This window comes from Odontesthes bonariensis, chromosome 6, assembly GCF_027942865.1.
Source record: "Odontesthes bonariensis isolate fOdoBon6 chromosome 6, fOdoBon6.hap1, whole genome shotgun sequence".
NCBI lineage: Eukaryota > Metazoa > Chordata > Actinopteri > Atheriniformes > Atherinopsidae > Odontesthes > Odontesthes bonariensis.
The window spans coordinates 29,931,073-29,957,924 of record NC_134511.1 but is presented as its reverse complement, the minus strand read 5'-3'; the positions used below and the strand labels follow the sequence as shown (position 1 = coordinate 29,957,924).

General features: G+C 40.7%; 1 protein-coding gene across 1 annotated transcript in view; it reads right to left on the bottom strand.

The window, feature by feature from the left end:
* tacr1a (tachykinin receptor 1a) overlaps nucleotides 1-26,852 on the bottom strand; it is a 75,265-nt gene that overhangs the window by 13,867 nt on the left and 34,546 nt on the right. Inside the window, exon 3 of the mRNA XM_075468217.1 lies at nucleotides 950-1,100. Coding sequence (XP_075324332.1) covers nucleotides 950-1,100 — 151 coding nt within the window. The remainder of the gene's footprint in view (nucleotides 1-949; nucleotides 1,101-26,852) is intronic.

Genomic DNA, 26,852 nt, shown 5'->3' with positions numbered 1-26,852 from the left:
TACCCAACATGCCATGCATTATTAGAGGACCATACTACAAGAGAAAAGCCATCAGAAACAACAGTGTTACGGCAGGTATCACCACTTTCCTGTTTATTTGTAATCACTTATTGATGAGACACGCTTGACTGCATTGATTGTCAGCATTCACTTTCTGTAACAAGCCCCTTTGTTGGCTACTAAACTGCCCAGAAAATCCTCAGCTGCTTTGAACTCTGCAGCACAGTAACAGAGTTATTGAGTTATCTTTTATTGACAGATAGCGCTCTGTCAATAACAGATAAGTACAACTGAGATAACTCAATCGAAAAATTTTGGAGAGATGAAACAGATGGGAGAGACTGCCTCATTGGAGATAATCAGTTTATTGCAAGCTGGTTATTTGTGCAATAAAGGAGAGGTGCATTTAATAAAGAACAAAGAACTGCTGTAGTTTAGCTGAGGATTTTTGGTTTGTGTTTGTTCGAATATGCAATATGTCTGTAATCCACAAATTCCAAGAGAGTTGATTAATATATACAAGTAAACACCTCCATTCTTAAGTTCTGATGCATCCTTTGGAAACCACAAATGTCTGTAATTAATCAGCAATTCCTCAATCATCAATCCCTCAAACAATGGTTGAGATATTTCTATTATTTCTATACACTATTCAAGCCAAAATACAGAAAACAGAATCATATAAACTACTAAAGCTATATAAAAGTTCTGTCAATACTGAAAAACAGAAGATGAAGAGGCTGTGGTTGGCTGAAAAAAACAACAAGTGGGCTGGAAAACTCATATAAAAATGTTTTAAAAAGGAGAGGATGAAAGGAGTTTGTGATGCTGTGATGATTTTTTTATCACTAGAGGAAAAAAAGTAGAGGGAGACACGAACATCTCAACCACGAGACGTATGTGGTAAAAAGTAAAAGAGGGAGGGTCTTTCATCTATAGAGCAGTTTACCTTTCTCTTGGCCATCAGCTGCTCCTTGTAGCGGTCAGATGAATCTCCAGGGATCTCGCTAGCCCAGAGGGTTAGTCCCACCACAAGGTAGGCCCAACCCATCACCAGCAGAGGAAGGAAATAGATCAGGATGGCCACACACACATGGTACCTACGACACACAAAAGATCATGTTAGGAAAGCATCATGTAACTTGATTGTGTTGAATTGCAGTGTCCATAAGGTCCACTACAATGATTTGTGCTCTTTGATAGATAAGATAATAACAGGTGTGCTAATAAACCCTTTAATGGCATTTGTATTGAAATGGCACATGTTTGGTGTTTTGCAAACACACATCTACATGCTATTGTTACCACTCGGGAGTAGTCTCAGAAAAATGTGGAACAATCTAAGATGTGTGCTACATTTGCTTTTGTTGGTGCTGTTGCTGGTCCTGTTGCTGGACTGATAGCAACAGCTATCAGTCCAGCTACCCCCTCTAGCTTGTATTGTCAGTCATTAAAAGCACTCTGACCAGTGTCTACTTCAGGTAAGAGACTTTGCTCTCATTTGTCTAATTTTGGCCTCCTGATCTCCTCCACTATTTTGCTTGTCACTAGAAAATCACAGCCAAATTTTTTTAAATATGTGTAACTTCTACGAATGCATCCAGAGGAGAGAAGAGGCTTGCTGGATGAGCTGTCAAACAGTCACTTTATTCTCAAGAAACTTTCTGGAAACATACTAGCCTGGGCCTCTTGGCATGCAGAGGCGCTAGCGTAGCTCACTCGCTTAGCTGGCTGGCTTGTATTGATAGTTGCACAATTAAAGTGATTAAGATTAATAACTAAACAACTTCTCATAACAAGGGGATTAAGTAGCCAAACATGTTAAAATATATGTTTCACTTAGCGCTCCGCTGTCGTTGCTGGAAGCCGTGGTTGAACTAACTGAAATTCACATGCGGTTGAATGTGATTGGCTTCTGAGTAAATCGTCTCCCACGAGGGGTGTGTTCTTATGATTGGCTGAAACAAGGAAGATATCTGATTGGTTGCAGATCATTCCATGTTTAAAAAAAAAGACATTTGTGGGTTGACACAAGTCAGGGGTATGGGGTAAGAAATCGGTCAAAAAGAAACGTGCATCCGTGTAAGTAATCCGCGCATATTTGGGAAATGTGTGCGTCTTTGGTTGTAGTTGAGCATAAAATAAATATGTGCAATCTCTAAAAATGAGTCCATCTGTGTTTATAATGGGTTGTGTTTTGATATTTGTCAAAATACGAATTGAAAAGTTACGACATCAAAAAATACATACACAAATCGAAAAGTTACGAATTCAAAAGTTACGAATACGAATTTCTCAAGTGCAGGAAAGGGGACAAAAATACGTCATCGCTGACGTCATCACGTCACAGGCATCACCAGCAGAAGAAAATTTGATCACCCCATCAGCACGGCTGGTGATACTAGAACATATTTTGACTTTGACCACAGTGCGGACTCTATATACTATACTATACTATACTATACTATACTATACTATACTATACTAGTAAATATTTACTGGATTGCGTTTGTGATTTAAAGCATGACACAACAAGGGGCTTCAGCAGCGGATGAACCTGTATGTTAAAGCTATTTTCCCTTTATTTTTTGTGTATGAAATGCGCTGTGAATAAACTTAAAGCTGTACGTCGTCCTCCTGTTCAGCAATCGTAGTTTATTAGGATAGCCTATACATTTGATTTCGCATGCACTTGTCAACTTAATCCTACCATTACTTGTCACAATTTCCCCTCTTATGTAGGATTTAAGTGGTTACCACTATGAACTACCTCACCTACCTAGATAAACGTGCCGAGTTTATTCACAAGCCAAGTTTATTCAGTCAAAATATGTTCTAGTATCACCGGCTGCGCTGATGGGGCGATCGAATTTTCGTCATCACGTCAGCGATGACGTATTTTTGTCCCCTTTCCTGCACTTGAGAAATTCGTATTCGTAACTTTTGAATTCGTAACTTTTCGATTCGTGTATGTATTTTTTGATGTCGTAACTTTTCAATTCGTATTTTGACAAATATCCAAACACAACCCATTATAAACACAGATGGACTCATTTTTAGAGATTGCACATATTTATTTTATGCTTAACTACAACCAAAGACACACATATTTCCCAAATATGCGCGGATTACTTGCACGGATGCACGTTTCTTTTTGACCGATTTCTTACCCCATACAGGGGAGTCTCAAAATCCACACACAAACGCAGCGAAGTCCACAGACTAGTGATGGGATTTTCGTCTCTTTTTCGAGATGCGGCTCTAATGGCTCCCAAACGGCTCCCCATATATATATTTTTACATTATTAATTAATTAATAGCTTAAACCTAATTTTATAACATTTTGTTTCATTATTGACATTGTTAAGCACTTATGATGAGTAAAAATGCTGCATAACAGTGCTTTATAAATAAAAGTTTTATTATAACCAATTAAATTATCACAAAATAGCACCACTTCCACAAAAATAACTTAAAATAAATTAAACAGTTATAAATACAAACACCCACCACAATACGAAAAAGTATCAAAGCAGCTTCATAACAAAAAAGGTGCCACAATACAAATATCAAATACAGTGCTATTAAATTAAAGTATAAAACTATGAAGGATAAAAAAGACAATGTGAACAACACCAGTTTTGAACTACTAGGCTTAGAGATGGAGAACTCACTGTATTACAAATACTCACCACAGTACGAAAAAGTATTAAAGCAGCTTCATAACAAAAAGGCATAATACAAGTATCACTTTCAGTGCTATTAAATTAAAGTATAAAACTATGAAGGATAAAAAACATGTGAACAACACAAGTTTTGAACCACTAGAGATGAAGAACTCACTGTATTAAATACAAATACCCACCACAGTACGAAAAAGTATTAAAGCAGCCCCGTCACCTTATTAATTGAAAGCTGCGTGTGATTGGTCAGATGTGTGGAGCACACGCTTCCATGAGGGCAGTGGAGACATTAAGGCACCGACCGAGGAAAAAAAACTCTCCGTCTAGCACTGGCAGAAGCAGAGCAAAACGCGTAAGGAGAGGGAGAGTGAGGGGGAGAGGGAGGGGAGAGAAAGTGAGGTACCGAAGGACAAAAAAAACGACGTGCACTGCACGAAAAGAGGGATTTGTGTCACTGTGGACGGCAGTGAACATCCACGAATTTGCCTAATTTTCGGACGCACCTGGGCGCTTGCAGGCAGACAAACTTTAAGTTTGTTGAGCGAGAAAATCGTCGGAAACGAACCCGACTCGCGGCGGGCTCTCACAGCGGGGTGCTAATGGCTCAGCGATTAGCACCCCGCTGTGAGAGTGCCTGGACCTCTCACTGGCCTCGCTGGTATTGGACGAAAAAGGCACGTGATTACATAAAAAAGCTCCTGTAAAGCTGACCGCCCATTGGCCAATAAGGTTAATATATGCATACTTTATATGGGCATGTCACTCAGCAATTATGATTAATAATTGTGATTATGATTACTAATATTCCTGGGATGTTTGTGTACTTCATATATTCACGTCATTCTTATAAGCTGCACTATGACTAGGCAATGAATGCAGGCATGAATGACGTGAATCTATTGAGGAAATGAAAAAGGAAACTTTTTTTTTTTTAAAGCGCTTTTATTGCCACACCACACAATGTACATAGCTTACATTGTAATAAGAACCATATTGATAATAAAGAATTGAAAACTATATACACACACACTGCTGTAGCCTACAATATACACAACAAGCCTAAACGCCGCCGTTTGGAATCCGCATTACTCCGGTCCCTGCAGGGTCTGCGGGAGTTGTCAGACGTCCTCATCCTGGATCAGAAGCTGGCTTCTGGGAGCTGTTGGAATAACCAATAAATAATCAAAACATAGTCTATCCATGCACAGCATATTGACAACTTGTCTATAAAGTAACGAAAGTCATATTGACAGCGTATATGTTCTTACTCTCTTTCACTCTTCTGTGGTGAGACAGTGAGTATTTCGGGTTGGCTTCAAGACGCGCCTGTAGCACAGCACACAGGTCCGTCACGCAGCTAAAAAAAACAACAAGAGGAATGAATAAAATGACCAGTGCTTAAAAGTATCAGTGCCAGAGCCGTGGTAAAAGTCAGCGCCGCTCACCCTCGATAGTGTCCATGTCTGCCTCTCTGAAGTTCGTACTGTTTGACACCGCCTCCTTCAAGCGACTCGTTACATCCATATTGTGAGGTGACAGTAGCCTGTAAAAACAATAGGCCTATGGTTAATAAAAAAAAAACTGCATTGACGTAACGTAACATCGGGTCCAACTCAACTAGATATTGGGAGAACATTCACTTATTCTTACCCTTGACCTGGATTATAATGCCACGGTGAGTTATGCAGGCGGCGAACTGCTTCCTATAAATTGAAAACACGAAATTCATTTTTTTAAATAAAGCAACTCACACTGGTTTTCACGTGATGGACACAATTAAGTTGAGTTTAGCCTAAAGCCACAGTCAATAACCTACTCTTAAGCCCCATACACACACGTCGCTGCTATTTACTCGCTCAGCGAGTGAAGTCAATAGAATGTCTATGTGTTCACGCGAGGCGAGGAGGCGAGTAGGCGAGGAGAGTACAAGCGAGTACAAGCGATGCGATGTGGGCGGATTCCGAGATGAACATATTTCAACTTCGAGCGACGCGAGTAAGCGAGTAAAAGCGAGTAGCCAATTAAAATGCAGAATACAGATTATTGACAGGTGACGTTCCCCCAGTGTTCTCCAAACAGTGGCCACCCAACTTCTACACACCAAGTCAGCAAAAGCACCCAAGCGAGTGGCGAGTAGGCGAGTGAGCGAGTAGCGAGTAAATAGCAGCGACGTGTGTGTATGCGGCTTTACCGCGATTTTCGGATTCTGTATCCGCCTTCTCTTGGGGGTGCGCTCTTCAACTTCTCTGGAATGTAACTTCAGTCCGTTCTCGACGGCCATCTTGCCTCCAACCTAGCGAATCTCTGGTCGATTCCCTCCAGAACCCTCTCCACGACCGTATCCACAGTGCTGGCCACCATACGAGACATTCCGGTCATAGCATTCAACAGGACTTTCATTTTATCTGCCTGTAAGCAAGTGAGTAAGTAAGTTTAATATACAGCACATTTAAAATCAGCGAGAACTGTCCCAAGTGCTGTACAGTGTCAACAAGACTAAAATTAAACAATCAAATGGTCATGTTCAAGTAGAAAAAAACACACAAACCTGTAGACCCGCAGAGAGTTGCTGGGGAGTTGAAAGCAAGTCGTCTTCCAGCCATTGTATTCCGCAAACCAGGGCAGTTTTCACAGCACGGGACCTCAGTGATTTCTGTCTGCCTTTCTGCCGCCAGATCTGCTCCTTAAACTTTTTGTTTACACTGCACGACACAATGTTTCTCATACGTGATTGAACGAGAGCTTATGCGAGCCGTTAAGCTCCACCAATCATATGCGTATACGTCATTACACGGAATACTCGCGAGACAACCTCCCGTCCTTTTGCTATTTAATGTTGTCTGACCACAGCTGGCAATTTGCACTGTTTTGACACAAAAATGGACTCTGCAAGGACAAAGAAAAGACCTCGGCGATATTGTGACCATTGTGACACCGAATTAAGCCATACACAATAAAACACTGAGCGCACTACTGCACATTATGTATACAGGCCAGATTTCTATATTTTTATTTCTATATTTCTATTTTATTTAAGAAACCTTTTAGAATATTGCTGTTGCATGCTTATTTTATCTTTATCTTATCTTTATTATTATACATTTGGACATCCAGTGCGGGCAACAAAGAAAAGAATTTCATTGTTCAGGGAAACACGTTTCTAACTGCACATATGACAATAAACCTTTGAATCCTTGAATCTTGCCCACAAAAAGCGGTATTACAAAAGAGGTGTTTGGGAGAAAAAAAAACAGATATGCATCACCTGTCACCAGCAGACAGCGTGCACCTCTTCTTTTTCAAGACAACACAGCAACAAACTTGGCTGGAGTTGGAGGTGATGGTGATGAACGTGTAGAAACAGGCCTGCCCACCCCCCACCTCACCTCACCCCACCCCACTTGAAAATGACTGTGGCAGCTCCTGACCTGATCACTGGCATTTACATATTAAAGGCTCTCCTAAGTAGGGGAGGGGAGGGGGGCATGGGGGAGCAGTTGCCAGGTCAATTTGCGACAACTTGGGCCAAGTTTTCACTTTTACCATCGCAAATGCAGGGGCTTAACGTATGCGGACATGTAAGGGGCCACATACATCCACAAATCCCTCTTTTCATGCAGTGGTGGGGACAAAACTTTCAGCTCTGTGGCACTTGCAGAGCACAAGCGCAACGACAGGGAGGCTGAGAGACAGTGAGATACTGAAAGAAAAAAAAAACGGCTCCCAAATGGGATCCCAAAACGGCTCCCATTGTGGAGCCGGTTCCTGTCGTTCACTTCAAAGAGCCGGCTCTTAGAGCCGGATCGTTCGCGACCGACACATCACTACCACAGACCAGAAGTTTGTAAATCAAATTAGATTTGTGTGTGCATCCGAAATACATTTGTGAATCTTCTCCTGCGCATTTGTAAATCGTCATGTGCATTTGTGAATCTTGTCCTGCGCATTTGTAAATCGTCATGTGCATCTGTAAATCTTCTTGCGTATTTGTGAATCTTGTCCTGCACATTTGTGAATATTGAAACTGATTTAGGTGCTGTTTACACATACCCGGGTATTTTGATAAACGCATATTTTCTAACCTTCGTTTGCAAAAAAAACTAGGTGCACACAGCCCCGTTTTTAAAAAAAACCACGTCTACATTGATCCGCATAAATACGCTATCAAGAGCTGTTAAATTACGCCAAGCCTGACGGTGGCAGTGTTAGAACAATGAGAATTCCACACAAGCCAATCAGAAGCCTAATAGAGAACCGCTGACAGGAAGAACTTCCGGATCCTTTTCAAGAAGAAAATATGGCGCCAGCCTCATGTGTGTGGACTGATAGCGAGACTGAGCTACTTTTACACGTTGCGCTGGACTATAAAACTGCTAAAGCCGTGAAAAATGTCTTTGTTGTTCAATACATTGTATGACTGTAATTTTCAAAATCACACAAGCGAGTATAGCTCTCAACAACAGAAATGCTGCTAGTACCTCCATGCTTGCCAGATAAACAATGGATGGAGAGAATGGCGTTTTCACGCTAGCATCCTGCCAACATGGCAGATAGGGGCGGGGCTCTGTACTATGACGACAACTCCTCATTCCATTCCCAAAACTCCGTTTTTGTCTCTTTCAACCAGTTTACACACAAACGCTAAACGGAGTTTTTAAAAAATCTCCACTTTTGCCGGAGTTTTTTTTTTGCTTCGTTTTCGGAGGAAAAAACTCCGTTTGTGTATAAACGAAAGGCACAAACGAAGGGAAAGGTCTTCGTTTATCAAATTACCCGGGTATGTGTAAACAGCACCTTAGCTCCATAGAGGGAGAGCTGCTCAGACTGTCTAACTGTCATGTGTAAGAGTGATGCAGTGTAAATATCAACAATATGACTGTTTTTAAATGTATGAGGTCGATACAAACCCTAATTCAAAAAACTGAAATATCCCTGTCACATAATCAAGATTGTCTAATACAGCAACTGTCTGTGCTAGTCACCTTAGCTTTTATTGTTCTTTATCATTTTTGGTGCTCTCTGCGTTCAACTTCCAAACAAAATAATCTGAGGGCTACAAACTGTTTTTGATGGATCACATTCAAGTCTGTCTTCTTTGGTTGAATCCTCAAAATCCTTCACTTTGTGTGGGGTAAGTTAGATGCAGACGGACACCTATATGCCACATTTAAAAACACAATGCACACCTCTTCTATTTACAAATGACAATTCTGAATATGGAGATAAATATCAAAGAGGTGATTAAACATTAGCTACAAAACAATACATTTCCATGAAGGCCTTCACCAAAGACATTTAATGTGTTATAATAACAATATTCAAGTATCCCAGTAAAACACTGAGACTATGTTTAGATTACAAGCTGAGGTGACCTTACTCAGTTTTTCCCTTCATCTTAGTGAGATTTATTATTTTTGTGTGAACAAATCATATCTGATTTGCAGTTATAGGGTGTCAAATTATGCTGAAACTTCAACTGAAATTAAATAAATCCATGACATGTAGCTTAGCACAGCTATGTCTGCTGCACAATTAAATCAATGTCTTCAGTCTCCTACAGGACCAGTCAAAGAACAAGGGTGTTCAAATTTGTCTGTTCCTGTATGAATGTAACTTATGTTAACAAAAAAATTGGAAATAAGGTACGGAAGGTAAATGTGCCCTAAAGACTGTAAACATAACCAGGTTAGAGCTTTGTTAGATGTTAGTTGGATGAAATTTCCTGAAAAATGTGATGCCACGAAGATTTTTGTGATGATAATGATGAAAAGGTAAGTGGAGCCCCATAGAAGAGTCAGCAAAGGTTTAATAGTGTATTTGTTTAAAGCTACTTCAGATATAAAGAAGGCTAGTCATCGCTGTGGCCTAATCAACTCTGCGTAGAAATGTAATTGAAAAGGGAAATCAGAATATAAAACACACTGGAAACAAAGTAGACTCCTACATCATTGTTGACAGAAAATGGCTGAGACAGAAACATAACCTTATTATAAAAGAGCACTTATTGTAAGTTCTTGAATAACATAACAGAGGGAGACAGGTAAATTATGTTTGTCATTTGTTCAACAAAAGGTCATATTCAAACTGACATTATATGTTAATTTAATGGACCCATCGCAAACTCAGACTCATGAGGCAGGCCAGATGAAAATTTCATTTGGTCAAGAAAATGAATACAATTTTATTCAACAAAACAAAAGGCACTGCAGTGGTAGAGAATCCAGACTGCACTAACCCACAATTAACAGTGTGGCAGAGACTAAACTTGCTTGATTATGTTAATTGAGTCTTACTAACTGTGATTCATGAGGTTAAATATTTGGACAGGAGCGTGAGCAGTCTGCAACAACACAATATTAAACTTTTTAAAAATGTTTCTTTCCTTTTTAATTACCAAGCTTGATAGCAAAGTAAAGTTTTAAATTATATGTAATATATGTGATAACCTATGTGTAACAGTGTCATAAAACTGCATTAGATGAAAAATCTAAAGTAATTTTATTTCTATAACACATTCAAATCAACTACAGTTGACCAAAGTGCTGTACAACAAATATGAATATAATTGGCAATCTCTAACAGCAATAAATACAAGTTAAAAAATAAAATAGTAAGGCATCAGTTAAATGAGTAAGATAAAAACAAATAGTGCCAAGCCTAAGAAATAGGTTTTAAGCCAAGTTTTACAATGATAAAGGGTCTGATGTGTCACAACTGAAAAGGCTCCATCACCACTACCTTTTAGCTTGGAGCTAGGGACACCCAAAGCAATGGATTCATAGACCTCAGGGCTCTGGAAGAAGTATGAGGCTTCAAAAGCTTAGGCAGGTCATATAATGGACTGGAAACCAGTGTAGGGAGGCCAAAACAGGTGTGATGTGATTGTATTTTGTACAGCTTGCAAGCGTATAATTGCATTGCGTATATATATAATCAAAACAAAAGGAAATAAAAGCATATAGTATTCTCTTTAGGTCATGTAAAGGGATGTAGGTCTTCACCTTAGAGAGAAGGCTGAAGTGAAAGAAGCTCATCTTTATACCTTAACTAATCTGCTTGTCAAATGTAAAGGCGCAATCAATGATCTTTAGTTCTTTGCAATGGGTTTAATATATTGGGCAGTTGGCACTGTTATAACCATCCAAATCACTTTTTGTAGAATATTTATTGTACATTTGTAGTTGCAGTGCTGCAGACACACGTCACAGCTTGGTGTGGTTGAATTCTTAATTACAATAAATGTGCAGTGAATTTCTTCCTCCACCTTTCCTTAACCCCATGACATTTTCCAACAAGATCAAGGAAAACAGTTAAGAAAAACATGATAGGAAGTTACTTTTTATTTATCGACCTAATCCTTGTGCATATTGTGTGAAACAAGGGCAAGAAGCCAAACAAAACAGAATACACAAAATGTACAGGTCGTTCCTTTCCAAAGCCTGGAAAATAAAATGTTGCGCTCTTTGGCTGCTTACTGCTCCACCATCCTCCCCATCTACTTACTAACTTAATTTGATAGTCTAATGCTGCGGGGAGTGAAGACTACAATTAGTTCATTAATAGCCTTTGGTATAAAACTGCTTCCTGCTATGTAGATAACAGCAATGAGAGCAGCCTAAACAAATGAGTGTAAAGATAAACAACATCAAACAAGTAAACCTTGCTTTGGTCTGTCAAATCTCATTAATTACCAAATATATATATTTTTTAGCAGTGCTTGTCTGACCCACATGCAGGAAAAACTCTCAGGAATCTGACAGCAGTTTAAGAAGTTTATTTTCTCAGGTAAGTAAATGGCTCGTGGGAGGTCCAACTGGAAAGTCTGGTGCAATGGCTCGAATTCTCGGCAGTCACTTTGAGAGAGAACACAGGGTTAGATGGTTTGACTTTGGGTTGGAAATTCTGCTCTGAAGTGAGAAGCAACTTACAGGGGAGATGGAGAGGTTCCCCCCGGGAAGGGGGGGGGGGTGGGTCCTTGAGATTCTGGGAAGGAGCTTGAACTCACTGGTGGCGATAGGCAATCCTCTTCTGGGAGCGCGGTGGAGAGCGGACAGGGTTCGATCAGGAACGGAGCATGGAAAGAGGTCGTAGCTGTCAGTCGTAGATCTGATCCGGGCGTGACTGAGTTTCTTGAGAGAGGATTCTAGGTACAGGAAAACGGGCTTGGTCCAATAGGGGAGCTGGAAAAACCACGTATGGTTAACAATCCGGCGCTGAAGAACTGGCAGCGTGCTTCTTAAATGCTCCCTGTAATCAGACGTGATCGACCGCAGGTGTACCTGGTAAACGACCGGCTCACTCCAGCATACTCCCTGACGCCACCTGCTGGATCAAAAGTGAAGGCACCATCCCCAGAACCCCAACAGTGCTCAACATTTGGTTTAGTTTAATATTTGTTTTAAGATCACATCTGTGTCAGTGGGCCTCTTTCAGTTAATTAGATGCCTCAGACTATGTTCTTCAGTCAGCCAATCTTCCATTATCCTGAAGTAATGCAGCAACAAAAGAGAGCTATTCATTTGAATCAATGCTTAAATCAATAATAATTAATGTGCTTAACTGAGTTAAATAAGAAATAGTTTTGCTTTGTTAAGCAATTTAACATGTGAGGATAGCAGTCAGACCTTTTCTTCAACAACCGTCCACTGAATTAAAATCCTTTATGGAATAATTAAATGTGACAATTTCTACATTTAGCGAATGATTTGCTCATCTATCATGGACACGATGTGGGGTCTGCTGGAAGTTTGTCCATTAAAATGCAGAAAATTGAATCATATCTTTCTAAGCCGTGAACAATTGTGCATATTGTGATTAACCGTGTTCAGAGAGGGAAGACCACAGCACCTACAGAGGGACAGCTCTTTCCCTCGCTGGGCCAACACTAAAGAAGAGCCTAACAGGCCTTTTTTATGGTAAATAACTATAATTTTGTGAATCTTTTTCAGTACCTTGCAGCTCAGATGAAATCAGAGAAGAAATTACCACACTCTTAGGCATGCACAAAACCCTTAAATTCTTAAAGAATGTACATATCAGAACATAGAACATATCAGACTCTTAAAAACCTAATCAACTTCACAGCCCGAGGTGCTCACTGCAGTAAAGACATGTGTCTGCCTAAAGAAATATACAGGTCTGACCAGCATGTATGTTTCTTTAATGAAGACCCCAGGTCGCTACAGCCAAAACTGAAATAAAAAGGAATGTCACAATCTTTCTTTACAATCCAACTCCAATGGAGGTATTGAACTGTAAGAACAGGTTAACACATATACTGCAGATTTTAAGCCCTCTCTGTGGGAAGGAAGTTTTCAACAGTTATCTCTTAATTCAAATATGCGTGTTTTCAACTTGTCTTCTGAACTCCTCATCCATATCCATCAGCTACGATTTGCCTGCGTTAACATAAAGTAGGAGTATAACTGGGAAAATGAATTTAGTTTCATGAGTACCCACTTAAATGTTCATTTGATCCTGGCATATTTATTTATGTGCTTTGAAGATGTTGTATTCTTTAAAAAACATCTGTTGATAGGAATTGCCCTCAAAACATAGGTAATAAAAGTACAAAGTAAAAATAAGGCTTTTTTTCCATGATAAAGTTTTGTCAGTTCTTTAATTCTTTGCCTATTTGGTTATGTCAGCCACTGATGAATGACGGTCCATCCACACTTTTATCAGTGAAAACCAGGCTCCGTGATGAAATTTGGTTGTCTCAGTGCCCTTGGCTAAGCTCTTTTGAACTTCTGTGATGTTTTTATTCATGTAGAGAGGTTTTATGGCAACATATGCTGCCTTCAAGACCACATCTTTCCAGGGACATCCATGTATTTTACAACAAGTCAAAGCAAAACCATATTCTGTAGACATTACAAAAACATATGTGAGGAAGAAGAGGTACAGGTCCTGGACTGGCCTGCCAGCAATCCTGAGTTGTCCCCAAAAGGAAATAACATCTGGAACTCATCATCACATGCTTGAATGCCTTTTAAATGTTAAGAGAAGGAATGGCAACATTTTTCTAGAATGTATTGCAGGTCTGAAATGCAGAAATGGATGTTTATTGACAGATGGAATTAAGCTAACGATCCAAAAAATGGATCGTTAGCTTAATTTACATATACATTTAGCATTTAGTTTGTTGGCACTAGTGGCCTGGAGAGAGAACAGGAAAGTGGGCAGAGAGAGGGGGGATCAATTGCAGCAAAGGCCCCTGACTGGGACTGGATCCGGCCAACTATGACAAGGATTTGTAGCTTCTATATATGGGATGCCTGCTCTATCTCTTGAGCTACCCGGCACCCCCGACACTCCCAATTTTTTCTGAGACAAGGCTACATTTTTGTCAGTACCATTTGCCACAGCTAACTACTGGAGAGCCATTTTTATTGATAACCGTGAAACCTTTTTCATGTGAGTAGAGAGTGGAAGTACAGTGATATTGAATCTTGGCTGTAATTCAACATAGAAGCCCAGCTTTTTGCCACTTAAACACTGTGTGTTACCTGGAGCCAGTGTGAACAGGAGCGGGTCACACAAGCTACACAGAGCAGTGACTGTGAGGCTGAGTAAAATCAATTTAAGGTAAACGGACATAACAAATCCACATACTAGCAGCAGCATGATTTGTATGCGCACAAATGCCTATGAGGGTAAGGAGCTTATAGGAAAACGCTTAAATAGATTTGTATCTGTCTGCCTATCACAGGTTCATTTGATATTGAGATATTGAGTATCACATTTGTTTTTCTTTGAACACATATTGTATCCTCTGCTTGGTATCCTTTGGTAAATTTGTCTCCCAGAGAGGTGTGAAATTTGCCCGAGCTGTGAGCTAATTCCCTTTCATTAAAGAATGGGAGTGGAAAGAGGTTTAATGTAAAGAAGAACTGATACCCAACATTTGTAATTGACCAACATTGTCAAAGGCTTATAACAGCCACAGAAAAGCAAAATAGGAGGTTGATTTTACATTTTGAGAACCTGGTGGCACCAACATTAAAACAAGAATAAAAGACATTTGTCACAAAGGCTCTTTTTTCCCCTTTATTTTCTTTTAACCCTCAGCTGTTCATGATGAAAACGGCCTTATAAAAGAAAAGCTCAGCTCCTTCAATTTTGACTTGTCAGAATCATAATGCAGATAAATCTGTTGTCTGTGAGGTGGTCAGAGAGCACTGCAGACACCCAATGTTCTCCCACACTCCATCTCACAGGGACCCTTAAACCTAGGGCAGTGCATATACAGCAATGACACGATCATCACACAAGATGTCGTCTCCATCTGAAAAGCACATGCACTCACTCTGAAGTGCTCCATCCTCCAGACTTCTTCAGACAGTGAATCATGAGCAGACGATAAAATAAAGATGAGATAGTTGATGGATTAATTTACTGATGGTACTGATTTGCATGATTAAAGTGACTTTGTGGGTGGCATGAGGGTTAGTTCTTCATCCAACATCACAAAAAAAAGCTACCTTTGTTGGGATTTAACTGCTCAGTCAGTATTACCACCTACTGCATTTCTTCCTAAAATAAGAACATGGCACCAGTGCTGAATTGAAAAGCTACCTTGGCAAAACAAAAGTGAAATCAATCATACATTGCAAGGGCACAGGCCACACTAAAAGTTAAAGGCCTACAGAAAGGTGATTTTTTGCACAAAACTGAAATAGCAGATCGATTCCTTATATACCACGGAATTTTTTTATGATTTTAAAATAATTTTAGGCCCCTGGATAGTCCTGATTAGGCCCAATAAACTATCACCACATTTGACTCGAATTTGGCAAACTGGAACGACAGGTGCGTGACGTCGCGAGTGCCAGCTGCTGGAACAACCCCCAGTAGTTCTAGTAGCGAAGCCAGCAGTTTGCCAGACCTGGACAGCTTCTTCACGGCAAATTTCGATGTGTGCCGCGGGACGTCGGTTGGAAATATAAAACGTTGGGTTCAGTGCAATTTTTATTGCGAGTAGATGTACGAAGTGCTGTGGGTGCGTGTGTTGCCCTCAGCAGCAGCAGCTCACACCACCGGGGACAGAGGAAGCAGAGAGACCCGCGGTCTTGTGTCTGTGTCTCCCTGTCCGCCTGCCTCCTCTCTGGTGAAATCAGCCGGAGCCATCCCGCCGTGTTCAGCTCCCTGAGGTGCGGACGCTCAGGGGGAATCCACCTGGCGGAGAGCGGACACACTCTCCGCCAGGTGGAGAGTGGAAATCTCGGCAGAGCGATCATCAAGATGATGATCGCTGATTTCAGGGCAACCATCCCGCGGTGTGTCCGGTGGTGTGAGCTGCTGGTGCTGAGGGCAACACACGCACCCACAGCACTTCGTACATCTACTCGCAATAAAAACTGCACTGAACCCAACGTTTTATTGCCTTCACCACTCAACAAGCATACTAATAGCGGCAGCCAGGAAAACCCATGGCACCTGTGAGGTCACACGGAAGCCCCGCCCCCAGTCTGGAATTCCAGGAAGGATTTCCAAGCGGCAAATTCAAAATCGCAAATTTCATGCGTTTATGAAATGTTTTGGTGTAGAGTCCAATGATCATTATTGTTCCTCTGTGTATGTATTATCATTATGTATTGGGTGTAGTGTCAGCTTTCTGTAGGCCTTTAAAGGAATACTTTGACTTGTGCTTACAAAGACCATGCTGAATCATTCATCATCATGAATCATTCAAATGAAATGGCATTAAATCTAACAGATGGGAACTCTGCTTGCAATTATGGCCTGGGAATTCTCTCTGTCTTCAGCAGCTCTAAAGGAAATGGTGTAAGATTTGGCCACAACTTGTTGTATTTTGCCTCCTTAGTTTCTTAGAAGGTGGCAAACTGACAGCTATTTAAACTTCTTGGTTTGGGTTGAGCCATTTTTCCACCTTTTTCTGCTTCCCTGTGTGAGCCCACTTGGGTGGCATCCTGCTGCTTCAGGCCAAGCCCCAGGAGCCAAGGTTTAGCCATCGCTCATCGGCAAGTTCTGGGCGACTCTTAGTGTGACCCCAATTTGCGAGAGACACTAACAGAGGAATTATGGATTCCATCTGACCTGAGGAAGCTTGACATTATTTAATGTTTATTAATTTATCAATGTTTATGCATTTGGCAGACCTTTTTATCCAAAGCGACATACACTCATATCCCAGGTAGGCAGGTAGCGTAATGGGGTCTTGCCTTAGGACCTTTTCATACCTTTCATGCAGGGGTTGAGGTAAGGAATCAAACTCCATTCACCCAGATGAAGGGCAGCAATCTTACCACTACACTGTCCAGTCGCCTGGGATAGGGATGTCTGGGTTTTCCATTTTGGATCTGACGTTGGATAAGCAGAAGATGATGGATGGATGGTTAAAACCTTTGAAGAGGATTTATTTATTTATAATATTGCATTTAAATTGTTCTTCCAAGAGGAGATAGTTAAAAAAGGTTTTAATATTTTGAATTTCTATTGACTGTGTATAACTGACAGAAAGGCAACCAATGACCACGTGGATATTCAGTAAGTAAAGTGTTTTTTCAGTAATTGACAAACTGCACAGTTCAGTAATCTCACACCTCTTCGTCTTTGTTAGTTCCATAAGCACACATAAGTGTTGAGAATGACGTTATAATTTGTAAAATATGTTCTTAATCAAAAACAAGTGGCAGTGTAAACAAGTGTTGCGCAACGTTTACATCTGCTGTTCCCAAACCAGCCAGCTGCTAATCAGTATAGTTTTATTTTACAATGACTGAGATGCATCTTTCATTGGAGGTTAGGGTTTGTTGTGTGTGCATTTCAATGACTGAGCAAATGACTGAAGATTGGAAACTTTTGTGGGGCATCAAATGCTCCCTGTTGGCTGATGAGATTGAAAATATGTCGAAGACAGTATACTGCGTCTGTTTGTGGACAAACAGCCACAATTTATGGAGCCATAGCACATGCTTGCTGTTGTTATTTAACATATTGCAGCATTCCAGTATTGACTGAGAACGTTGCCAACAGTAATGTGTTAATATTGTGGTTGTTGGGAATTAACTTATTGCAGGGAGCTGCCAAGAGTGAACAGCCTGCACGCATAATGTTAATGCCTCTTTGGCTAATGATGATTGTGCTCCTTTTACTGTTTCAGTAAAATATATAGCGGTCTCACTGCTCGACTCCCTTTGTTTTAAACAAAGCTACTCACTTTCATAATACATACTCTCCTAAACATAATCATCATCACACTGTTACTCTTATATCTCATTACTCTAAAAAGTTATCATATACTATTTTATCATGCATGAACAAACGTTTGATGAGGACGTATTTTGGAGGAGGGCATTCGCTTTTCCAACAGTATGTATGTGCATAAGGACACACATGCACAGACTGTCACAGAACAGCTTTGAAATAAAGGTGTGAGTTTATATTAAGAACTTTTGTTAGTGAACTAATCTGCCAGCTTTTATTGACTCATCTCTTATTTTTGGACAGTTTGCTAGTTTACTTTTTACCTCACAGATTTATTTTGTCTTTTATTTGTTTTTAATCTCTTAAAAAGAGTTGATAGAAGAACCTCTTGTCACAACTTGTGATGATGGAGGACCCAAAAGCAGGACAAAGCAGGCAAGCAGTAAATTCAATACCTTATGTTAACAAAACCAAAGTTGCAGCTAGAGCAGGGGAATCCAAGAGCTAAACTAAGTGGATGCACGTAAGTGCTAAGCAACAGGGGGCGAGTATGAATAAAACAGAATGGAATAGGCTTTATTGTCATTGCACACCAGGGTACAACGAAATTGTGGATGCTCCACTTAAACTTGTTACTGTATAAAAAAAAGTAAAAAAGAGTAAAGTATAAAAGAGATGACCGAGAACGAAGACAAAAGCAACTGCACATCCAGGGGTAATGAAAGGTAAAAAGGAAAAGCAAACTCAGAAACAGAGATAAGACCAAGAAACCAAACATACTGCACAATAAATAAAGCTCTTACAAAAACTGCAGCAGCTACTAACTCAACATGCAAAGTTACAGCTCACCAAAGGCACTAAACACCAGTAAACCGGGGATAAAACTTAACTAGACCAAAATAACTTTACAAACTATACCAAAAAACAAACAAACAGACCTTTACATACTCTTTCAAATATTTCTCTCTTCTTGTTGACTCAGCATGTCTATTAAAAAGTGGCCTGCTGACACGTTCAGCTGTGTCCCTGTGTCACACGACCCTGCTACTTTCAAGGTCACTGAGAGCTGACCAGAGTCTCCAACACAATAACACATGCACAGTTCGGCTGTCTTAATACTGATCCACTGATCATGATTTTGCTTTAGTATTTATGTACCAAGAAGTACAGCGATGTTCCAGGAAAAGACGAGGACGAAGACAAGTGTCATGCTGCGTCAGAGGTAGGGAGCAGATTATGAAGATTTAATGATAAATTAAATGAAGATACAAAAATCCAAGAACACATGGAGCAAAGGAACAAAACCAAAAGCAGACTAAGGAATGTTAAGAACTAGCTCGAGGTGATAACGGGAAGTAGATAAGGGAGACAAGTAAGACAAAGGATCTGGCAAGGAGTGGTGGAACTAGCATGATCTATATACGGGGGAGGTTGATTACAGAACAGGACGCAGGTGAGAGTGAAGAGGCCCGAAGACGGACTGAGGAGAGAGAGAGAGATGGCACAGGGGGCGAGGGAAAGCACACTAACTATGAAAATGAATCTAAAGCAAAGGGAAAACATACCAGAATAATAACGGAGAAATAATCTAACCAACACAAAGAACACACAAGGAGTAATAAAACATAACTGAATATGAGGAAAAACAGAACTAAGGTGAAACAAAGACTGATCTAATACAGAAAGAACTAAGAGCACTGAATAAAAATAATAGAACCAATAACTGAGTACAAAAACACCACTAAACACCCAGATCCTGACAACTAGTAAACAAACATGGTGGAAAAGTGGAAGAAAAGAAACAACAGCATGTTAAATGCACACAGGTAGGTAGGTAAAAAAACAATAAACTAAACACTAATAAAGCCGTGCTTAGTTGCGCTACCCTGTAAATTAATTCCACCTAATTACTAATTTAAGTTTGATGTTGCAGCCATATGTTTATTAACTTTTTAGTCTTCTGTCATCAAAATTCCCCCACAAATCAAGTTTTAAAATCCCTGAGTTACAAATAACTGAATTTATATAATTAAAACAATGGTCTATAAATGCTCTTATTATTAGATTATTATAAGTGAATCCTAATTTTTGTGAACTATGATCTGTAAAACCTGCTGCGGGCTGCACGGTGCTGTGGTGGTGAGCACCGTCACCTTACAGCAAGAAGGTTCCTGGTTTGAATCCCTGCATGTTCTCCCCGTGTATGCGTGGGCTATCTCCGAGTACTCCAGTTTCCTCCCACTGCACAAAAATATGCATGTCAGGTTAATTGGTGACTCTAAATTGACTCTAGGAGTAGGTGATGTACCTCGCCTCTTAGCCAATGACAACTGGGATAGGCTGTATCACATATTAGCAATATCATTTATGAACATTGACTTACCCCCTCTGCGTCCTGTGAGCCGAGTTCCAGCCTCGTTTTGGCGTTGACGAAGGTAGTCCGGCTAGTTTGCTAGGGTCCCGAAAATAAAGCGTCTTGCTTCTCAAAACAATATGCGTTCAAAAGAGTAATACATTTGCATCACAAAATCCTCCCTCCAGAAAAAGTCAGACCTCACATCGCTTGGTGCTATTTCTCTCTTCCTTCATATCACTACGGGCTGTGTAAACTGTGCAGACCGAAGTGCAGACCGAGCACTCCCCTGCTTCCGAGCAGTAAACACCGTAACAGGTGCTGCTATCGCTATCGCTAGGTGGCTGTACGCATTGATATGAAGGGAGGCAAAAATAGCGCCAAGCGATGTGAGGTCTGACTTTTTCTGGAGGGAGGATTTTGTGATGCAAATGTATTACTCTTTTTCATTTTTGAAAAACAGCTAACTTCAGCTAAAGTATTTCCTTGTAAAAACACAGAGACTTCTTGACAGAATTCAGGGGCCCCAGCAGACACTTAGCTCCCAGTGACGAATGACACTTTTTGGACTAGACGTTGTGCTGTTTCACCTTGCTGTCACACAAGCTGAGTTAATACAAACTCGCTCTACAGGGGCCACAGACTCGAGGACAAATTATGAACTGAAACTTTCTCATTTTAATTTAGGAAGCTGCTTCTTCTCTTCCCTGGGTAGACAAACATAAAATGTTTGGATTTCTTGTCTGTTGGCGCATGTGTATGCAGTTAGTGAGAGTACAAACGGGCCTTGTGAATATTTAGTCTTTGGCCACAATGATGAGCATACTCTCAGTTCAACATTAAATGAAACTGAAATTATTGAAGGGAAACTAAATAAATTGGACCAGCTTATCTAAATATACGAAAGTTTGTACCGCTATATATAAATAATGAGTGGATGTGTTGGGAGGAAGGGCAGAGGCAAAATAATACAGGAGATAACAGGACTTCATGCTGGACACTGCTTTACTGTCACTTATTATAGACTGTCTTACATAGCCCAATTTAGTAGGATCACTAAACCAAGGACAAGTTGTGCTCAGTCTGTCATTTTCTCTGAGTGCATTTGAACAGTATTTCCTGTCAGTATACGTGCTTGTCTTTCTTCAGCATATATTGTTTCATTTTGTGAGATATTTCATGTATTTTCTCAGTGAAAACAGACAATGAATATCTTGAAAAATAAGCTAATTTTGTTCATTCATATGGCTTTACCTGAGTAAACATTTTCTACTTCTTCTACTTGATTCTTGATTTACTTGACACAACCACAGCGTGTTTTTCACGTTAAGCGATTCTGAGGAGGGCCCGAGGGCTGAAATAATCAAGCGGGATTAATACATCTGGAGAAAGTGTGCAACACTTTTTCAAGTTTTATTTGGCTGTTTCACTTGATCAGAATTTCATTACTATTGTTGGTGTAGTATACTTTTCTACTATATAATTGTCACGGTAACATGACACGTTACGTTACAAAACGGTCTTTCACATATTCCATTATCACACTTGAACAGTGTTTCTCCCCATCTTATGTATGAAGCTGTGACTCACATGAACATAAATGTGGCCCGTGTCTGAGTAATGCCACCACTTAAAAATACTTAAAGCCATTGATGCCACATATTCTATGTCTAAAAAAGACCGTAGAGATTCATGTGTATATGAACAAAGGTCATATGGCTGTCGATCTTTTTCTCGTCATATTTGTGTGTATTTTTGTATCTCAGAATGTGTTATGGAGGGGGATTAAACAGTGCATGCATTTGCAAACAGTGACATCTAATAATATCCTCCTCTGAGACCTTACTTATTAATTCCCACTGACTGTGATGGCAGAAGACAGAGCCTCAGACAGGATGTATACAGTCAGAGAAGCAGCGACAGCACAACGCTTGCAGAGCACAACAGGTGGGGCCTGACCTGGGGTCATCTTAAATCAGATATGTCATTTACAGCTACAGCAGCTGAGCTGAATGACTGTGTTTTAGCTCAGTTCCTATGTGTCAATGATCACACTTTCATTAAAAGAATGTATTAAGTATCAAGGCATCATCTGACGAACAAAGAAATTGCTGTGGCACAGTTCATAACAAACTACATCTCCTTTGAGAAATATCACAGAAGAAGAGGAGGAGGGCAAAGCCGGCTGGCAGCAGAGCAGGGAAAACACTTACTGATGAGCTGAGAGGGTGCCATCAGCAGAGCTGTGATCAGAGCCATGTTGCCGTGTGTCTGAGGGCTGCAAATGTGCGTTATTGCGTGGGTGTTTTTGTGTGTTCACTTAACTAGTATTTTACGTGCATTTGTGGATGTGTACCTGCGTTTCTGCCTTCACGGTTTGAAGCATGTGTGCCAAACAGTCACGCTGTTTAGGATTTCAAAAAGACAAACAAGACTCTAATGTTTACCAGGGTAGTGGAGTGTGAACACAACATTTCCACAGAGGCTGCCTTTAACCAGTTTGTCTAAAGAGGCTTTACAAGTCTGTCTGACAGAGCAAGGCTTCAGTGTGTTCAAGGAGAGGAATAACACCTGTATTTTCACATATCCTTGCCTTTTCTTTGATTGTAGATCTTTGATTGTAGGAAGTTGAAAATTAAATCAGTTTGCTTTGGCTGCAGTGAAACATTTAGCTGTTTCCTTTGCACAAGAAATGCATGAATATATTATTGAAATGATTCTTGTAAATGTTGAGTCACTGATATGTTATGAAAGCACTCTGCTTCTATTTTCGCAACCCAAGGAAACACGATATTTGGAGGAGTGGTGACTTGTCAGGCCTTACTTGGCTGACTTACCAAGGTCACATAGTGAAATATTCCTCATGCTTGTTGAACCTTCTTAAACCTGCTGCCTCATAGCAATGCAAATTATGTCTTGCAAAACCTTCCCTGAATTAATACAGAGTCATATCAAATGTTGAGAGTATTGTAACCACGTCATGAGATGTTGTCTAAATTTAGGTCCCTCCCAACAACACATTGTTCATTTTGAATGTTTGACCCCACACTGTTCAGATGCATGACAGAGATGGACAGAAGCTGCTAGTTGAAGGTTCTAATTCATCTGGTCACAGGGGTAAGATTCACAAAACAGTTCAAAACTAGTTTGGAAGGTACAGCAGTATGAAACATACAAAGGTATGATTTAAAAACTTAAAACCTTGTAGATACAGCCACTGACACATGACTTCAGTTGATGTGGGAAACATCAGTGTTGGTCTGCTTGTCTGATTATCACTAAAAACATCCAAAAACTACTGAGCCACATTTAATGAATCTTGGTGGTGGGTTGAAGCATGTGGTGTGGATCTGGATCACTTTCCCTAAAATCTAGGAACATAACATTGGTCTCGGAGGAGCTCTGGTTAATGCCATGGAGGCAGCTTAAGCTGAGAGGCTAGAGAAATGTCTCGGGACCAGACTGTTGGCAGTTCATGTCCCTGCAATGCATTAAAAAAATGACCAGGGGCCTCATGTACAAAGACTTGCGTGGATTTCCTACTGAAACATGGCGTACGCTCAAACCCAAATGCCCTCCAACGTCGGATGTATGAATTGATGCGCACGCATCAATCCAAGCACATTTCATTTGTACATCCCAATCAACGTGGAATTGAGCGCACATGTCGGAGCACCCGACTCCTCCCTGTCCACGCCCCTACTTAAATTTGCAAATCATATTTAAATGAGCCTTGCACCTGCGATTCCCCTCTGTGTACGATTAGAAAATAAAGAAAAAAGAATGAATAAGACGGGAAAAAAATTAGAACTTTACGGAAAGCGAGATGTCGGTGCTACTTTCTGAAGTGGAGGCCCGCAAAAACGTGTTCTTTGGCAAGCTGTCCTCCGGTATAAGCAGCAAACGCAAGAGGAGTGGGTGGGAGAGCAAGAGGCTGTCAATGCTGTGGGGTCAGAGAAACGCACACAAGCAGAGGGGAAGAAGAAGTGGTCCGACATTAAGGTGGATGTGAAGCGGAGACTGGCTGCCCACCGCCGAAGTGTGGCCAAAACAGGCGGGTGGGGGGGTGACCGACTGTTTAAACAGAGAGTCGGTGAAACTATGGGTGGCACTGTTCTTTGCCCACAGAGACGATCAGGGGCTTGTTAGAAAGATCTTAAGCTGAAGTTTAACCAGCAAAAAACAGCAAGAAACTAACTTTAACCACCGACTATGACGCTGTGAAGACGGGATAGAAATTGGGGGCGCACATACTCAATGCGCGTCACGGGGAATAATATTAGGACAATTACACGAATAAAGTTACTCACCAAGCCACCCATCTGTATCACATATGATCTGTACATCGATCGAATGAAAATGTTTCCTGTTAACATACAAATTCACCATGTGATGGTGCTTTTATAGCAATGTATGTGCAGTCAATAGCTCCGATTACAAAACCGGCTCTCGCTTCAAATTGAGCTTTAATGTTGGCCTGTTCAACTGCATTGTGGGAATTTGATATACGTGTCTGAGATGCGGATAATTCTGTCCCACACGGCTGGCATGGCTCGGCTCGGCTCAGGGTAGACTGGCACAGTCCCAATCGGTGGTCCAGCTCCCTCTGGAATGCCCTGGTTGGAACTCCAGTGTGCACATCACCTGCGAGCACAGGAAGCGCATGGCTCCTTGCTGTGTTGCACTCCAACGCCGGCCGCAGCTCTGCGCACAGTTCCAGGAGGATTTCCCTCAAAACTCAGTCGCCATCATGTGCCAGCAAATCCTCTGTCTAGTGAACACACGCTCTCTTCGAATTGCACCATTTGCAAAGTCTTATAATACCACTAAAGCAGCCATTGTTTTTAATGTTGGGCATTGCACCACTTTGCACTGCTTTTATATCCGCTCGTGTAATTGCAGACACATGGGTGCGTTCATTGGTTATCAGTATTAATTGTTCATGTGTCTCAGATGTGCACATTACTGTCTGAGGACTAATTGTTTTCACATTTATTTATTATAACAGTTTCCCAACATCACCTTAGGTGTCGCCAAAGAATCAGCAGCTGTAGAAAAGTGCGTACGCCAGCCCTGAAGTTGGCGTGAGGCACCGCACATTTCCACGGTCTTTTCGCTCTTGATACATCTGATCGTTGACGTGAAAAGGTGCGTACGCCACTATTTTGTGCGTACGCACCCCAGCTCTGTCCTGTTCCATTACAGGACAGACTACATGACAGAATTCCCGTTGAGCAAGTCATCTAACCTCAGGGTTGTGCCTTGTTGAAGGCTTACTCTAGTGTGTATATGTTTAATGTGCTGTTTGCTCATAAAATATGTTTACAGTGTAAAAATGGCTTAAATCAATAGGTCATATTCCTGTATGTAAAAGGCGTGCTGACAATGAAAGGATCCGTACTTCTTTCTTTGCCCTGCAAAGACTTGAATCGTCTAGATTAATTCTTTAAGATCATGTCCGCACGGGTCAGTCTGGGTTTGCATAGACCTACCTCATAATTTCCTTAAATAAATTGTTAAAACCAGTAGAGCTATTTAAGTTTCAGAACTCCAACACAAAATAACAGTGCTGTTCTTTCTTTGCCAACATGGATACAGACTCATCTTTTTCTTTTTGTATTACTTTTTACTAGTATTTGGAACTTTTTCCTTTGGACAGACCAGACCAAAGTGGAGATGTTTGGTCATAATGCACAACACCATGTTATGAGAAAACCAAACACAGCATATCAGCACAAACACCTCATACCGGCTGTCAAGCACGGTGGTGCTTGACAGCTGGTGATCTGAGCTTGTTCTGCAGCCACAGGAGCTGGGCACCTTGCAGTCATTGAGTCCACCATGAACTCCTCTGTATACCAAAGTATTCTAGAGTCAAATGTGAGGCCAACTTAGTTCATGTCTCAGGACAATTTATATCACATTTCTAACCAGATGATTTCATGCAAAGCAACTTTTATCCATAGCAGGGTTCAATATCTTGCTTCACACGTCAGCATACAAGTGGGGAGGTTTGGGACTGAACCCGAACTTTTCTGATTGAAAGACAACCACTCAACCTCCTTAGGTGTAGCTGCCTGCTCCCAGCAAATTAACTATGCCATGGACAGAAAAAGAACAGTGGATAAAAATAGTTCTACAATGATGTGAGACAGTGATAATGACATAGAGAGAACAATTTCTTTCATTTATTGCTGCTAAAGTTCTACAAGCCAATGAATCCTGCACGGCAAAAATTGCTTCTCTTGAGTTCATTGCTGATGCTTTACCTCCTTGGCATTGTGTTAAGTACTCACACTTGCTCAGTTTATCAATTGAGTATGATTAGAAGTAAATGGATGCTACAAACTCTCTAATTTCTATCAAATCATGGAGAGTTTCTCAGTTTTTCCACATACTGTTTCTGCATTTTGGCTTAGTAAGCTAAGTTAGCTGCAGGCATTCTGAGAAATATTCTCTTAATCGACTATTAAAGAGAAGACTATATATGATAAAATAACCAATATCAAACAGAAATTCCCAGCTAGTGCTGTAAACTAAAGCAGAAAATGAGCTGTTGAATATACAGCATAGATCAGACTTTGACCCTGCATGACTCTGAAGAGGACAAACACACAAAGTACGCCGCAGGAGTTGCCACTGATGCC